Source organism: Petromyzon marinus, unplaced genomic scaffold (genome assembly GCF_048934315.1).
Source record: "Petromyzon marinus isolate PM22_M1 ecotype Great Lakes invasive population unplaced genomic scaffold, UKy_Petmar_22M1.pri1.0 PM_G_Scaffold_47, whole genome shotgun sequence".
Lineage (NCBI taxonomy): Eukaryota > Metazoa > Chordata > Hyperoartia > Petromyzontiformes > Petromyzontidae > Petromyzon > Petromyzon marinus.
The window spans coordinates 761,450-779,336 of NW_027422999.1; the positions used below are offsets into that span (position 1 = coordinate 761,450).

The 17,887-nt window shown below is 47.3% G+C and overlaps 2 protein-coding genes across 3 annotated transcripts in view; both read left to right on the forward strand.

Annotated features, from left to right (window-relative positions):
* Window positions 1–17,887, forward strand: part of LOC142917354 (uncharacterized) — a 661,949-nt gene that overhangs the window by 67,890 nt on the left and 576,172 nt on the right. The window lies entirely within an intron of this gene.
* LOC142917366 (E3 ubiquitin-protein ligase CCNB1IP1-like) lies at window positions 7,369–11,043 on the forward strand. Of its 2 annotated transcripts, none has more exons than XM_076062003.1 (3): window positions 7,369–7,731; window positions 8,566–8,905; window positions 9,481–11,043. In XM_076062003.1, exons 1-3 carry the CDS (start codon window positions 7,435–7,437, stop codon window positions 9,693–9,695), a joined length of 852 nt encoding a protein of 283 aa, XP_075918118.1. In that variant the 5' UTR covers window positions 7,369–7,434; the 3' UTR covers window positions 9,696–11,043. The 2 variants fall into 2 exon arrangements, with proteins under 2 accessions (XP_075918118.1, XP_075918119.1); XM_076062004.1 differs by having other exon boundaries at window positions 8,566–8,895; window positions 9,481–9,569.

Sequence of the window (17,887 nt, forward strand, 5' to 3'; positions counted from 1 at the left end):
TGATTGGTCCACACCCGAGACAGCTTTTCTTAGAGCCTAGTCTCCATTGGTGTTGGACCAGAAGACGCCAAAAGGCGTACAACTCAAAAACAGCGCACTCTCAGAGCATTGAGGGCTCGGGGTGAGCATTAACATTATGAGACCTCCTTTGCCAGAAACAAGATATAAGAATAGGTTTTACCCTTTTAACTGGCACAAAAACTGACACCTTTATTCAAGGCATCATGTTTGCAATAACCACAACACAAGCAGTCAAAATGCAAACAAAAAAGACAACTCTGATAATAATATGCACTGTCCTTGAATTTGATTGGTCCACACCCGAGACAGCTTTTCTTAGAGCCTAGTCTCCATTGGTGTTGGACCAGAAGACGCCAAAAGGCGTACAACTCAAAAACAGCGCACTCTCAGAGCATTGAGGGCTCGGGTGAGCATTAACATTATGAGACCTCCTTTGCCAGAAACAAGATATAAGAATAGGTTTTACCCTTTTAATTGGCACAAAAACTGACACCTTTATTCAAGGCATCATGTTTGCAATAACCACAACACAAGCAGTCAAAATGCAAACAAAAAAGACAACTCTGATAATAATATGCACTGTCCTTGAATTTGATTGGTCCACACCCGAGACACCTTTTCTTAGAGCCTAGTCTCCATTGGTGTTGGACCAGAAGACGCCAAAAGGCGTACAACTCAAAAACAGCGCACTCTCAGAGCATTGAGGGCTCGGGGCGAGCATTAACATTATGAGACCTCCTTTGCCAGAAACAAGATATAAGAATAGGTTTTACCCTTTTAACTGGCACAAAAACTGACACCTTTATTCAAGGCATCATGTTTGCAATAACCACAACACAAGCAGTCAAAATGCAAACAAAAAAGACAACTCTGATAATAATATGCACTGTCCTTGAATTTGATTGGTCCACACCCGAGACAGCTTTTCTTAGAGCCTAGTCTCCATTGGTGTTGGACCAGAAGACGCCAAAAGGCGTACAACTCAAAAACAGCGCACTCTCAGAGCATTGAGGGCTCGGGGTGAGCATTAACATTATGAGACCTCCTTTGCCAGAAACAAGATATAAGAATAGGTTTTACCCTTTTAACTGGCACAAAAACTGACACCTTTATTCAAGGCATCATGTTTGCAATAACCACAACACAAGCAGTCAAAATGCAAACAAAAAAGACAACTCTGATAATAATATGCACTGTCCTTGAATTTGATTGGTCCACACCCGAGACAGCTTTTCTTAGAGCCTAGTCTCCATTGGTGTTGGACCAGAAGACGCCAAAAGGCGTACAACTCAAAAACAGCGCACTCTCAGAGCATTGAGGGCTCGGGGTGAGCATTAACATTATGAGACCTCCTTTGCCAGAAACAAGATATAAGAATAGGTTTTACCCTTTTAACTGGCACAAAAACTGACACCTTTATTCTAGGCATCATGTTTGCAATAACCACAACACAAGCAGTCAAAATGCAAACAAAAAAGACAACTCTGATAATAATATGCACTGTCCTTGAATTTGATTGGTCCACACCCGAGACAGCTTTTCTTAGAGCCTAGTCTCCATTGGTGTTGGACCAGAAGACGCCAAAAGGCGTACAACTCAAAAACAGCGCACTCTCAGAGCATTGAGGGCTCGGGGTGAGCATTAACATTATGAGACCTCCTTTGCCAGAAACAAGATATAAGAATAGGTTTTACCCTTTTAACTGGCACAAAAACTGACACCTTTATTCAAGGCATCATGTTTGCAATAACCACAACACAAGCAGTCAAAATGCAAACAAAAAAGACAACTCTGATAATAATATGCACTGTCCTTGAATTTGATTGGTCCACACCCGAGACAGCTTTTCTTAGAGCCTAGTCTCCATTGGTGTTGGACCAGAAGACGCCAAAAGGCGTACAACTCAAAAACAGCGCACTCTCAGAGCATTGAGGGCTCGGGGTGAGCATTAACATTATGAGACCTCCTTTGCCAGAAACAAGATATAAGAATAGGTTTTACCCTTTTAACTGGCACAAAAACTGACACCTTTATTCAAGGCATCATGTTTGCAATAACCACAACACAAGCAGTCAAAATGCAAACAAAAAAGACAACTCTGATAATAATATGCACTGTCCTTGAATTTGATTGGTCCACACCCGAGACAGCTTTTCTTAGAGCCTAGTCTCCATTGGTGTTGGACCAGAAGACGCCAAAAGGCGTACAACTCAAAAACAGCGCACTCTCAGAGCATTGAGGGCTCGGGGTGAGCATTAACATTATGAGACCTCCTTTGCCTGAAACAAGATATAAGAATAGGTTTTACCCTTTTAACTGGCACAAAAACTGACACCTTTATTCAAGGCATCATGTTTGCAATAACCACAACACAAGCAGTCAAAATGCAAACAAAAAAGACAACTCTGATAATAATATGCACTGTCCTTGAATTTGATTGGTCCACACCCGAGACAGCTTTTCTTAGAGCCTAGTCTCCATTGGTGTTGGACCAGAAGATGCCAAAAGGCGTACAACTCAAAAACAGCACACTCTCAGAGCATTGAGGGCTCGGGGTGAGCAATAACATTATGAGACCTCCTTTGCCAGAAACAAGATATAAGAATAGGTTTTACCCTTTTAACTGGCACAAAAACTGACACCTTTATTCAAGGCATCATGTTTGCAATAACCACAACACAAGCAGTCAAAATGCAAACAAAAAAGACAACTCTGATAATAATATGCACTGTCCTTGAATTTGATTGGTCCACACCCGAGACAGCTTTTCTTAGAGCCTAGTCTCCATTGGTGTTGGACCAGAAGACGCCAAAAGGCGTACAACTCAAAAACAGCGCACTCTCAGAGCATTGAGGGCTCGGGGTGAGCATTAACATTATGAGACCTCCTTTGCCAGAAACAAGATATAAGAATAGGTTTTACCCTTTTAACTGGCACAAAAACTGACACCTTTATTCAAGGCATCATGTTTGCAATAACCACAACACAAGCAGTCAAAATGCAAACAAAAAAGACAACTCTGATAATAATATGCACTGTCCTTGAATTTGATTGGTCCACACCCGAGACAGCTTTTCTTAGAGCCTAGTCTCCATTGGTGTTGGACCAGAAGACGCCAAAAGGCGTACAACTCAAAAACAGCGCACTCTCAGAGCATTGAGGGCTCGGGGTGAGCATTAACATTATGAGACCTCCTTTGCCAGAAACAAGATATAAGAATAGGTTTTACCCTTTTAACTGGCACAAAAACTGACACCTTTATTCAAGGCATCATGTTTGCAATAACCACAACACAAGCAGTCAAAATGCAAACAAAAAAGACAACTCTGATAATAATATGCACTGTCCTTGAATTTGATTGGTCCACACCCGAGACAGCTTTTCTTAGAGCCTAGTCTCCATTGGTGTTGGACCAGAAGACGCCAAAAGGCGTACAACTCAAAAACAGCGCACTCTCAGAGCATTGAGGGCTCGGGGTGAGCATTAACATTATGAGACCTCCTTTGCCTGAAACAAGATATAAGAATAGGTTTTACCCTTTTAACTGGCACAAAAACTGACACCTTTATTCAAGGCGATGGATTTAATTCATTTATTTTATTTTTTATTTGGTATCGTCCTGTGAGCCACGACCCAGCGTCGTTTTCGTGAGGGCGAAACTTTCATCAGCCTCATGGGGTCCACAACATTTTACTTTGCTTGGAAATACGACGTTTTACACCCCCCCTCCCATCCCCAGCGATTCGATTGCTGTGCAGTGTTTGGAATGTGCTAGGAGATGTTAACTACCTCGCCTGTTATCATCACGGTGACTAGGAGATGTTAACTACCTCTCCTGTTATCATCACGGTGACTAGGAGATGTTAACTACCTCGCCTGTCATCATCACGGTGACTAGGAGATGTTAACTACCTCACCTGTCATAATCACGGTGACTAGGAGATGTTAACTACCTCGCCTGTTGTCATCACGGTGACTAGTAGATGTTAACTACCTCGCCTGTTATCATCACGGTGACTAGGAGATGTTAACTACCTTGCCTGTCATAATCACGGTGACTAAGAGATGTTAACTACCTTCCCTGTCATCATCACGGTGACTAGGAGATGTTAACTACCTCGCCTGTTATCATCACGGTAACTAGGAGATGTTAACTACCTCACCTGTTGTCATCAAGGTGACTAGGAGATGTTAACTACCTCGCCTGTCATCACGGTGACTAGGAGATGTTAACTACCTCGCCTGTTATCATCACGGTGACTAGGAGATGTTAGCTACCTCGCCTGTTGTCATCATGGTGACTAGGAGATGTTAACTACCTCGCCTGTCATCATCACGGTGACTAGGAGATGTTAACTACCTCGCCTGTTATCATCACGGTGACTAGGAGATGTTAACTACCTCGCCTGTTATAATCACGGTGACTAGGAGATGTTAACTACCTCGCCTGTCATCATCACGGTGACTAGGAGATGTTAACTGCCTCGCCTGTTATCATCACAGTGACTAGGAGATGTTAACTACCTCGCCTGTTATCATCACGGTGACTAGGAGATGTTAACTACCTTGCCTGTCGTCATCACGGTGACTAGGAGATGTTAACTACCTCGCCTGTTATCATCACGGTGACTAGGAGATGTTAACTACCTCGCCTGTTATCATCACGGTGACTAGGAGATGTTAACTACCTCGCCTGTCATCATCACCGTGACTAGGAGATGTTAACTACCTCGCCTGTTGTCATCAAGGTGACTAGGAGATGTAAACTACCTCGCCTGTCAATCACGGTGACTAAGAGATGTTAACTACCTCGCCTGTTATCATCACGGTGACTAGGAGATGTTAGCTACTTCGCCTGTTATCATCACGGTGACTAGGAGATGTTAACTACCTCACCTGTCATAATCACGGTGACTAGGAGATGTTAACTACCTCGCCTGTTATCATCACGGTGACTAGGAGATGTTAACTACCTCGCCTGTTATCATCATGGTGACTAGGAGATGTTAACTACCTCGCCTGTTATCATCATGGTGACTAGGAGATGTTAACTACCTCGCCTGTCATCATCACGGTGACTAGGAGATGTTAACTACCTTGCCTGTTGTCATCAAGGTGACTAGGAGATGTTAACTACCTCGCCTGTTGTCATCAAGGTGACTAGGAGATGTTAACTACCTCGCCTGTTGTCATCAAGGTGACTAGGAGATGTTAACTACCTCGCCTGTTGTCATCAAGGTGACTAGGAGATGTTAACTACCTCGCCTGTTGTCATCAAGGTGACTAGGAGATGTTAATTACCTCGCCTGGCTTACAGGAGATCGTCGGTTTGCGCCCAGGCCCTGAGCACGCTTGCTCCTGCTGCTGTATATTTGGAGTCTGCGTCTCTCTCCCCATGTTGATTGCGTGGATTTGTCTCAGGGTCCTCCGATTTTTCCCGATACGGGGCCATCCATTTAGTTCGTTGTCATGGAGGGGGTTACCTAAAATGCGTACGCTTGCGTATGGGGGGGTCTACTCACAATGTACGCATAGAAAACAGGGGGGGGGGGGTTGAAGCCTCGATAATGCAGCCGGCGGTGGACTATCTGTTTGCTTAAACACGTTAATATTAATAATTGATCGTTTCTGCGTGGATTACATATCGGCCGTTCTACAGGATTCTAGGGGGTGGGGGGGTGATGCGTCAGGCGAACGTACGTAGGCAGGTGGGGGGGGGGGGGGGTGTGTAAAAAGCCCGCGTGCGTACGGGGTCAGGTTTTGACGGATTTTTGCGTACGCACGAAAGGGATGGCCCCTACACATATAGATACTGTACAGCACTGTACACGGAGTGATCCCAGCTGTCCGGCAATGGTTTGTGTGATCACTCTCTGTACTACAGAGTGGCATGTGTGTGATCTCCATTGGTTTCCTCCGAGTTTCCCTCCCATAGCTAAACCCACAAACACAGTGGAACTGGTACTTGCCAGAACCACATCCCAAAGCTAACAGATTACCTGGAAATGGCTCAGTGGGGGGATCACAGCAACATCGCCCCCTCTTGTGCAAACTTGGCAGGACCCCTCCTGAAGAAGAGTTGAGACTCAGTGGTGCTTTCCTGAGCAACAGGCGTATTCATACATTAACAATACGGATGAATACAGACGGCACATTGAGTGTGGCATGCAGTCATTATCCTCTGCCATTGTCAATCGACTTCTGGAACGAAAGCCTCCCCAATTCGTCCCAATCTCAAGTGGTGAGGACTCAACACAGCCAGTCAGCCACTGACAAGCTCACTCACCCATTAACTCACTCACCCACCACACTGCAGGTCACAGCAGCACATTCGCGCAGCTAGTCAGCCACTGACAAGCTCCCTCACCCACTAACTCACTCATCCAACCACCCACTCATCACATTGAAGGTTACGACAGCACGCTAAGCCAGCCAGCCACTGACAGGCTCACTCACCCACTAATTCACTTGCACCCACTCACCAAACTGCAAGCACAACAAGACACTCACTGAGCCAACCAGCCACTGACTAGTTCACTCACCCACGAACGCATCCACCTACCCACTCACCACATTGCAGGTCACGACAGCACACTAAAGCCAGTCGGCCACTCACAGGCTCACTCACCCACTAACTCACCCACCCACTCACCAAACTGCAGGCACAACAAGACACTCACTGAACCAGTCAGCCACTGACAAGTTCACTCACCCAGAAACCCATCCACTCACCCCACCACCCTGCAGGTCACAACACACTCACCCTCGCAGAGGTTTTTGGGCAAGCGTTGCGCACGTTCAGATGCGCTTCTGCGTCCGTCTGGAACCATTTTCCTTCTGCTATTAGGAATCCACTGAAACTGTGCATTTTAAAATCATCTTGATTGAAAACTAATTTCTTTTGCACTGGTCTTTGTGTTTAGTTTCTTGTCCTCTACCCATACCTCCGATTAGCACGGTTCGCTCTGTACGGTGTGAAATAAGTTCAACGTGCATACACCCAGCCCATCAGCCACTTACAAGTTCGCTCACTCACCCACAAACTCATCCACCCACTCACCAAACCGCAGGTCAGAACACTCCCCCTGCTCAGCAATTTATCCTCTAAAACCGTCGCTCTCCCAACTGAATTCTGTTTGCTTCGCCATCGTACTTTACCTCACTTGCTTCCGTCATTACGCTGACCAAGATCTCTCGCCGCCCTTAACGAACGAGACCGCACCCCGGTGCTCTCTCTGGAGCTCTCAGCCGGTCAATAAACGGCAGGAGCTCGCAAAAAAAAAACGCGAACGCATTTCGCGCACTCCATGCTAAACGTGTTTCACCCGCGATTCGTTTCCCTCAACCAGAACGGCGGCGACTGGAACAGAAGAACTGGCGGCCCCCCGGGGCCAGTGGTCAGGCGGGGAGGAAATGTCGGCGCACGAAGAAATTCTGGTGTGCAACTTGAGGAAGTGCCGGCGCATTGTTGGCGACTTCGCCTGGGTCACCTCCTGCTCGCACCTCTTTTGCGACGAGGACGGCAAACGCGAGTTCAAGATGGGGGCGGTCGCCTGCCCGGCGTGCGGCGCCTTGCCGCGCGGCAGCCTGGACGTGGTGCGGGTCTGCTTGAACCCCCCCGAGGAGCACAAGTCCATGGTGCTGGCGGGCCTAGGGCCGGACGTCATCCAGGAGATATGTTCGCGGGCGCTTTCATTCTGGATCTTTCAGGTATCGGCGACGGATCGGTGACTTTTTAAAAATAAAAATTATTTTTAAAAAGTAACAAACTGAAATGTTTTATATTTTAGCGGATAAAGTCCCACTGAGCTACGTAACCTCTTTTTTTTGCAGAAGCGACCTGGCCATCACGAATGATAGCCCAACCCAAGCGGCTGTTATCATCACGTGGAAATTTACAGCAGTCAAATACTCTAAAACGCGTTAGATGTTGTTTCTAAACATTGGGAGGGAAAAACCAGAGGACCTGGAGAAAATCCACACGGCCACTGGGAGAACGTGCAAACTCCAAACATAAGTAGTGACTAACTCGGAGACAAAAAGACTTGGAGGCACTTCTTTATTTAGCGAGCACCATTGGAATGACGCAGTTAATATTTAGTCCGTCTATTATCGGTGGCACTACTTAGAACATGTACAGCGTTTAAGATGTCACTCTTGAATTAATTTGCGTGATTTATGAATATTTTTCTTCTGGGTTCTTTCAGCAAAGTCACGTAGAATGGAGATAAAATAATAAAAATAATAACAGAATTTATTCTGTTATTATTTTTATTTTTTTATTATTACAGAATAAATTCTGTTATTATTTTATCTCCATTCTACGTGACCTTACCGAAATAACCCAGAAGATGAATCCCTGCAGTCACGAAAGCTTTAAATCGAAAATTATGAATATTTTTTTCATTCTTTCGATATTTTTTTGGAGCTTCGTCGTTCCCAGAGGCATGATTAACCGAGTTATTCTTCTACACGTAAGTCCCCTTGCGCGTACGGCTCTTTAACCGATTAAAAATACATTCCATCAAATTTTCCATCTCGCAGATGCACCAGGAGAGACTGTATCAGGAACACTTGGCCGCGAAATCAAAGAGGCTCAGGGTGCAGTCTGAGGACCGCTTCAAGCAGGAGATCCAGAACAAGGTCACGGAGGTCGCCACTCTGAAGCGGCAGTTCTCGCTTGCCAAGAGCGAGCTGGCCAAGTTCAAGAAGAGGTACAACGAGGCTGCCGAGAAACTGCTGGAGAGGGACCGGGAGCAGAAGAAACTGCAGGTCTCGTACGATCGCCTCCGCCTGCGATCCTACGCTATCGATGAGGGGAGACGCGCGGAGGAGGAGGAGGCTCCGAACGGCGCGGCGTCCTCGCCGTTCATAGTGAGATTCGGTAGGGCCGTTTGAACTTTAGTAATAGGTTTTTACCCTTTTAGCTGGCACAAAAACTGATACCTTTATTCAAGGCATCATGTTTGCAATAACCACAACACAAGCAGTCAAAATGCAAACAAAAAAGAGACAACTCTGATAATAATATTGGCAGTGTCCTTGAATTTGATTGGTCCACACCCGAGACGGCTTTTCTTAGAGCCTAGTCTCCACTGGTGTTGGACCAGAAGACGCCAAAAGGCGTACAACTCAAAAACAGCGCACCATCAGGGAGTATTGAGGGCTCGGGGTAAGCCTTTACATTATGAGACCTCCTCTGCCAGTAACAAGATATAGGAATAGGTTTTTACCCTTTTGGCTGGCACAACAAAAACTGACACCTTTATACAAGGGATCATGTTTGCAATAACCACAACACAAGCAGTCAAAAATGCAAACGAAAAGAAACAACTCTGATAATGATATGTTTGAACTTTGTTAGGAACCGACCAAGCAGGGAAAATGGGGATAGGTTCATACGGTGACGTTTTGTACGTAATGTCATTTTTTCCCCCACCCCCCCCCCCCCCCTGGTAGCAGCGACGTCGACCCCGCGAACGTCGCAAGGCGCGGAGGGAAACGCGTGGAGCTGGATGATGACGACGCCTCCGCGCTGCCGCCCCGGGGAGACGGAGTTTGCGCCGAGGCCGTTGTTTTTCAACGGCAGCCCCCCGGGCAGGTCGCCGCAATCCGACGGCTTCCTTCGCTTCCCCTTCCCCGCCAAAGCCGCGGTGACCGGAGCCAGGAAGTGACCTCGCCCCGGTAACAACGCGAGAGTCCTTCCCTTCGCGCCCGCCTCCCTGCCCTCCAATGCGGTCGCAAGGGGTTCCCCAAAAAAAAAACTCGTGGGGAAAAAAAACGACGCAGAAAGGACCTCGCCCACTGGCCTCACCGCGCATCAGATTCCTGTGGTCTTAACGCTGCCCGCAGGTCATCTGCCTACTCCCTGCGGCGCTTGGCAGGAGCCTCTCGTCGTTACCGCCAGTCGATTGCCTCCTGAGTGCAAACGGAATTCGAATCGGAAATATTTATTTACGCTGGAGGTAGGAATCCGACAAGCTGTGAAGCTCTTTTCCCACAGACTTGTGGTCGGGGGCACCGGGGTAAAAACGTTACAGCGACAAACAAATACAAAAAACCCCACGTCGTGCACAAGCGTCACGGGGTCCACGTGTGCGAGCGCGTGGCTCGTCGCCCCCGTCAGTTGTGTTCAGAGAGCCGCTCGCTGGAGATTTTCACGCACGACGACGATAACGCCGCGTCATTGAGCTATCGTTTGTGATGGCCGGGTCGCTTATGAAAATAGCTGCGTAGGTCGGTGGGTCCTCGCCTGGTAAAATGAAAAAATTTTTGTTGAGTTTAGTTTCAATTCGTTACTACTTTAGCGCACACCAATTGTGTTCTGGGAGAGCAAACCCACAACGTTGACAGTGGAGTTTGACGTCCCGCTTGGTGATCACCACCAGCGGCAGTAACTAAACGACCGCACTCCGTTCAAGTGACAAACGTCTCCCATTGGCCGTGCCGGGTGGGGCTCACAGGGTTACGTCACTTTCACATCCATCAGAAACTTTTGTTTATACTGGAGGAATCCGTGCAGCCCTACAGGAGGTTGTAGGTGCGATCCCAATTCTGACAGCTGCTGCCGTATATTTGGAGCTTGCGTCTCTCTCACTCTCTCATCATCATCATCACCACAGTGGCTATGAGATGTTACCTCGCCCGGTCTACAGGAGGTCGTGGGTTCGATCCCGACTCTGACAGCTGCTGCTATAAACCGTGGCCGATGAGCGACCGCTTTCGATCCCGCCGCTTTGCGTGCTGGAGAGTAAACCCACGACATTTACCGCTTGAGCACCGTGAATTTTTTTCCGGCGGGTAGGTTGCCGGGTGTCGTCGTTGGCGTTCGGGGGATGGGGGACAGGCCGGTGGTGGCGGCGCTCGTGACGGCACAGAGAGGTGGTGCCGTTTAGAATCTCGCTGCGGCCGACCCGGGAGTTACCGTGGTGCGCGTTGTTTCTCGATGCTGTGTTGGAGTAAGTGCTGTTCACAGGAGGGAACCTGTTCCATTTGTTTTTCATTAAAAAGTTTAGGACTTTGCGGCCGCCAACAACCCTTCCTTTACATTACACAGACCACCCATGCAGGTCGACACAACAACCGCCATTCGCCACTAAGTGGCGGTGACCTCACCACGTCGCTTGTGCCAGGCTATGTGCATGTTGAGGCCACGTGAAGTGTCGAAGGCCCGCTGGTAGGAGGTTATGGGGCAGACCCAGGTGCCAGGGGTCCACTGACTGAAATGAATGGCCGATGCACCACCTGTGCCCTGTACTGTGCCAATCTGCTGTGCTTCAGCCACCCGGCGCTCTGCACGTTGTTGCTGGAGGGCAGCTGCCTCCAACTGCCCATCAGCAGCATTCACGAGCCTCCTCCAATTAGGCCGATCTAGACACCACTGGTACCAGTCCACTCAGCTCCACATCCTCTTGTACCACATCACTCCATCTCTTCTCTAGCTCGTGCCGTGCTCGTTTAGCCCCCTCTATCTGGCCGAACAAAAGCTGTTTAGGCATGTGGGCTACATGATCCAACTAATGCAACCTTGCCTGCCAGAGGAGCTCACCGATGGGATTTTGTCCAGATCTTTCAAAGATCTGTGAGCTCCTCACACAATCCAGCCTGGTTAAACCTAGGATGGATCGTAGGCAGGCCAGCCTAAATGTTTCTAACCAGGGAAGATTTTCCTTTAGGGCGGTTTACATTTTGCAAGCGTAGAGAAGGGAGGGCATGACTGGCCGAGAAGATCGAAGCTTCATAGGGAGTGACAGACCAGGTAGCTTTACGCAACTGATGGAAAGTTAATACCGCTTGACTGACTCGGAATGAGACCTCTGTTGTCAAACCGGAGCTGGTCATGAGCACACTGCCCAGGTATGGAAAACTCTTCACTCTTTCCACAAATACAAAGATCCCCCATATAGCCTTAACAGGCCGGCATGGCACATGAAGGGGTGAGTGGCAAGCACAATGCCACGTCAGAATTGGGTATTACAGATAGGTAGCCTGCCGCCAACAAAAGAAAAGCTCCAGCAGAATTGCTTCATTATTTAGTTCTATCCATGGCTGGGTGAGCACGTCCCTACTTATCAAGCATTGTGCTCACCATTGTACCGAGTCACTTAAACGCAGGCGAGCTGCTGCTTCTGTACTGCATGAAAGTGACGTGGCATGTTATCGTGAAACACCTCTATAGGCTTATCTTCCAAAGCCTCCAATTGGTGTGCAAGCTTTAACCCACATTACATCGCCAATACTGACTAAAATAGCGCCTTCATCTACTGGCAGAAATTTAGTGACACGCTTTTCAACATGATTACAAATCAGAACCTCTGAGTGCGTGTGATCCAGCCACCGTTTAACGCACTAAAACATCACCTATTGATAATACTCATGTTTAGTTTCATATCGCGTCATCATTCAATGCAAATTGCATCTCACCATCGCTGAGCAACCTCAGGCATACAGGCTGTGAGCCAACACCAACAATTAGCCAAGCTCTGCAGTCCTCTGCAAATTAAGTTAATGAGTGTTGATACCTCCAATTCGTACAATTGGCTCCGTACCGTGCAAAAGAAGTTCAACATACACGCATACAGAAGGGACCTACAATATTTAGTCTGCACTTTGCTGTACTGCCTTCTTCCGGCGTGCCGGGGAGTGGCACCTCCTCGACGTCCATGGGAAGGGATTTTCGCAAAACGTGTGCGGTCCAGCCACCCTCACTGCCTTTGCGGTGCTGGATTAGAGGCTACGTACAGCATAGCCATCACCACCAAGCTATCTGTGATCCCCGAGATGCCTTTGTCCGTCTCCAAATTACACGCACTTTGCCCGTCTTAATGCAATGGACGCCACAAATACGGACTTTGAAATATCGAATCTCACGAATGAGAATGCTTACCTACCCTGCTTGGTAGGTTAGCACAGGGGTCCCCAACCCCCTGTTAGGAACCGGGCCGCACAGCAGCAGGAGGTGAGCGGTGAGTCCGCGTGTGGCCCGCCCCCATTATTTTATTTACCACTTCCATCCGCGCCTCTTTCCCGCACTGCGCACTTGTCTCAGTCACAGTGTTGGTATAAAGCCCACAAGCTCTAACCCCTAGTAGCCACAATGAGTAAGCCCACAAGCTCTAACCCCTAGTAACCACATGGAGTAAGCCCACAAGCTCTAACCCATCGTAGCCACAATGAGTAAGCCCACAAGCTCTAACCCCCTAGTAGCCACAAGGAGTAAGCCCACAAGCTCTAACCCCCTAGTAGTCACAATGAGTAAGCCCACAAGCTCTAACCCCTAGTAGTCACAATGAGTAAGCCCATAAGCTCTAACCCCTAGTAGCCACAATGAGTAAGCCCACAAGCTCTAACCCCCTAGTAGCCACAATGAGTAAGCCCACAAGCTCTAACCCCTAGTAGCCACAAGGAGTAAGCCCACAAGCTCTAACCCCGAGTAGCCACAATGTGTAATAAACAAACGTCGCTGGAGAGCTTCTTTGAAAAGACCCAATGATGACCCCCCCCCTCCCCCGGTCCGTGAAAAAAATTGTCTTCCACGAAACCGGTCCCTGGTGCCAAAAAGGTTGGGGGCCGCTGGGTTAGCACATTCCAAATGTAGCGTAATAGCGCAGTCTGCTGACTGAAAGTGATAAATACAGTGTACGGCAGTACACACGTCAGCAGGCGACAGTACACATGGGGGGAAGACCACTAGGACAGAGTTCATGGAGGGGTCCATCTGGAAGCCCTGGGAACTGCTCTTAGCTTCCAGAAGGGGGGGCGTGGCCAGGACGGAGCCAGGCCACGGCGGGGGGATAAGAGGGAGCCCCGGGCGAGAGCTCGGGGCTGTCGCCGGAAGCGGCTTCCCTCGCCGTGCTGTCGTCTCGCCACCATCGTCGCAGCCGTCTTCGCCGTCGCCGGACGCCACTAGCTAAGACAGCCTGCCAACTTTTCTAGCTAGACAGTGGCGCTGACGATAGACGGTTCTGTTTGAGATATATACACAGTGTACACCCACGTAGGGTGCGTGTGGTCCCCATTGTGTGTGGAATAAAGGTGCCTCCAATTACTGCTGTCTCCGAACTGCGTCACTACACTTTTAAAATTGGGCTGAAGTGGTCGATAAAAAATCCTAAAGCAAATATTTGGTGATACTGCATTGGCAGTGGTGCACAATCACTTGTTGCTTGTGAATATTGCAAGCTGTGGTTAAAATGAACTAGCTTCACAAATAACTATTTACACACAGCAGCATTAGAAGTGTAATTTATTGCCATGCAGTTTTCACATTCTGGATATCATCTGCAAGTTGGCTTAATTGAGAAAAAAAATAAACCTCTCATAAAAATTGAGCGTTCAAATGAAAAAAAATACCAACATTTCAAGAATAACAAGTCCAGCATACATCTTTAACTTTCAGATTAGAAGACAACTCCATCTCACCAGTGAAGATGCAACAACTTAAATTCCGTATACATGGGATCAAACAAATGTCCTTAATTTAACCATAACAGCCACGTGATGCAATGGGAACTAGGGACGACGCCAACTCTGTTTAAACAAGACAGTAGATTGTATGGCTGGGGCAATGTCACGGCTCAAATGTAAATAAACTTAACTGACAAACAGGACACTAGACTCGCGTATTATTATTATACTGTGCACGCAATCAACATAACACCGTACTCTTTGGTTATTTCGGTAAAGTCACGTAGGTATAAAATAAAATGACGGTCGCTTGTTGTGTTGCACCCGAAACGTCGTGATTTATTTTATTTTGTAACTACTACTTGATGACTTTACCAAAAGAACCAAAGAGTATGGATTCCTGCAGTCACGAAAGCTTCAAATCAAGAAGAATAACACTATTTATACATTTTGATTTAAAGCTTTCGTGAACGCAGGGATTCATATTCTTGGTTCTTCCGGTAAAGTCTCGCAGAAGGGAAACAAGAATATGAATCCCTGCAGTCACGACAGCTTTAAATCAAAACAACAATCTTATTTGTGAATGTTTCAGTTAATTTCCACACTCATTGTGTGGCATACTTTAGCTATTTGTCGGACACCTTTGCTTAAAATGTCACAGTCAAAAGTTTTAAAACCAAATAACTCTAAGCATTAAGGGGCTGCTTTGATCATCAAAAGAACACATCTTGTGTCACAGAATGCCATCATGTTTAACATTAACTGGCCAGGGGATAAGAGTGCTTGACTCCAAATACATAGTTGACCAAGTTCCACTTACTAGAAGCTCAATTGTGATGGTGCTATAGACAGGAATGGCCCCAACAATGGCATATGGAGTTTCCACAACTAGCTCGGAGGTGCTAACAGAGATAAGGACCACCAAACCCACATTTGAGCATTTGGTGACCCGTCAAATTTGGCTCAGAATACTCAATCAGCAAGATACAAAATGTAAAGAGAACACATCAGAAGTTGTGTACCCAATAAGTCCTGTTTACCAAACCTACTTGGTTACAGAACTTAGGAATTATATTATTTAGATCCAGAGCAAGACCAAAATTAAGTTATAATGCAGGTGACCTTTTCAATAGCAAGGAAAGTGTAGCTCTCATTCAAAACGCGGGTGTGATGGAGACATGCAGATGGCAAGGCCTTGGGCAAAGGCACAAAAAAGCCAGACTCAGAGGAAACAGCCAAGGAACAGGGAAAGCTGATACGCTTAGACAATGCAATTTTTTTACGCAGAAATGGTTACAGTCAAGCAAAGAGTGCAGTTGCTTAATCAATTTTCCAGTAGGAAACAGCCAGTTTCACCTTAGACTCCACCCTGATTAGCCAAATGTGTCTGAGCACATGTTTAATGTGCAGTTGTATTTTTTATTTTACTATTTTTCTGCATGCATAACTAATGCTCCGAATTGGAATATCGAAGCCAATACACAAGGCAGGGAAATTCCTACTGGCAGCAGATCGATGTCTTAATTAGGAAAGATGCCACGAGAAACACCACGAGAATATCTTCTGGCATCTCTTCAAGAGGTCACACTTAACCAGCACATTCCTGTGCTCCATTAGAGCAGTTCAATGCGTGTCAGTCATCTGACATGTGCTACTTATATTTCACTCTCAGAGTTGGTCGAATCCAAATTAAGTGAAACGAAAAATGCAAGGTGGCTCTCTGATATAGGTGTAACAATGATGTCACTAGTTACACCTCGTGATTAGATGAATTGCCGCAATTTAAAACAACAATTATAACATTGCAGTGAATGTTGCAGTGGTCTTGAGCCCATTTCATACACATTCAAATAAATATATTATTTCATATTAGATTCAATGAATGCTTAATTACATGAGAAATCGATACTGATAAGAACCCCCAACGAAAAAAAGTGTTAAATGCTCATGTAGTGTGTGCAGCTGAAAGGCTCAACCACACGTTGCGCTAAAACGCTTTACTTTTGAAAAACGTTGATCTCTATTTTTCTTTCTCTAGGATTAAGGGGGCCTGTCGTGGGCAAGTTTCTGATGCAGGTCTAGAGGCCCTGGTGGTGCTCACATCAATGGTGGACACACGATGCCCATGCTGGTGTCACTCAGGTGGAGGCATGAGGGTAAAGACAGGCTAAGCCGGTGAGAGATGAATCTTGGTTTGAAGGTGAGAGGGGCACGGATAACATTTAACGTTATCCTGGAACGTGGAGAGGCGGAGGGGTCCGGAGAGACATGGGTAGGTAGCAGCCTCGCCAGCTCAATCTTCCCACTCGTACTCATCAAAATCATCGTCATCATTGTCATCATCATCCTCGTCTGTTAGGACACAAGTTAACAGCACTTGTAAGAGACAGCCTCATCATGTCAAGGGATGGCCCCAAAGATTACATTTAATTGTTCTCACTTTAGCAGTGCTAGATGGCTTCCATGTATGTGTAGAGGTGTTAACTACGCTCTGTTGTGTAACCTGCATTGCCACCAGGGCAGTGCAGCATTACCCCTGGGTACAACGGTTGGGGTCAGTCGAGGTGAAACGGATCGTGGCCAGGGTTTGGTACGAGCCAATCAGACGGTTCCACGTGTGAATGTATGATTGGTTCTACCTGGCCACGAAGGAGTATAAGACAGGTGACCCAACGGACCTCGGGGAGTTCTCTCCCTGCACGAAGATAGAAGACTGGGCTGAAGCCTAGCTAGGACCCTGGACCAGCCTTTCAGCCCTTCTAAGGGCTAAGGCTCGGCATACCCAGTGGTCAGGACCCACCGGGCCAGCGGTGGGTCAGATAGCCTCCCCTAGGTCCTAGCCGGAGGACTAGGATAGCGGTAGACGTGTGAGTCCCGCCAAGTCAGGAGGTTGTACCTCCTTAGGTATCAAGGAGGTTAGCGGTAGACGTGTGAGTCCCGCCAGGTCCGGAGGCTGTACCTCCCTAGGGTATCGGGTGAGGGGACCGAATATCCCTCTGTGTGTGTTAAGCGTTGTATAAGGAAATAATACAATAAACAGAGTGTGCCTCCTAAAGAAGTCTGCTCGTCCTTACAACACTACAACTGGTGTCAGAAGTGGGGTGTTCTGTCCCAAAAAGTTGATGGCATTGAAAGGGTTGTTGCCTATGGTAGCAGAGTCTTGTCTCTTGCTGAACAAAGATACTGTGTGACCAGACGTGAGCTGCTGGCCATTGTTTTTTTTATTCAGCAATACAGGCCGTACCTGTATGGTCAGCATTTTACCGTGCGATCTGATCATTCGGCTTTACAGTACGCTCTGCGGGTTGAACAACCGTCCGGGCAGCTTTCTCGGTGGCTCGAAGTCCTTCAGGACTACGATTTCAATATCACTTACCGTAGGGGTGCACAACACACGAATGCCGATGCGTTGTCTTGCCTCCCGCTGGCTCAAAAATGTGCGTGTTTTTTGGGCTCGGGC

Bases quoted from the DNA above. Each gene is read 5' to 3' on its own strand.
- LOC142917366 (XM_076062003.1), top strand. From the start codon at position 7,435: ATGTCGGCGCACGAAGAAATTCTGGTGTGCAACTTGAGGAAGTGCCGG. The intron at 7,732-8,565 runs GTATCGGCGACG...TCCATCTCGCAG, and splicing joins TTTCATTCTGGATCTTTCAG to ATGCACCAGGAGAGACTGTA. The intron at 8,906-9,480 runs GTAGGGCCGTTT...CCCCCCTGGTAG, and splicing joins GCCGTTCATAGTGAGATTCG to CAGCGACGTCGACCCCGCGA.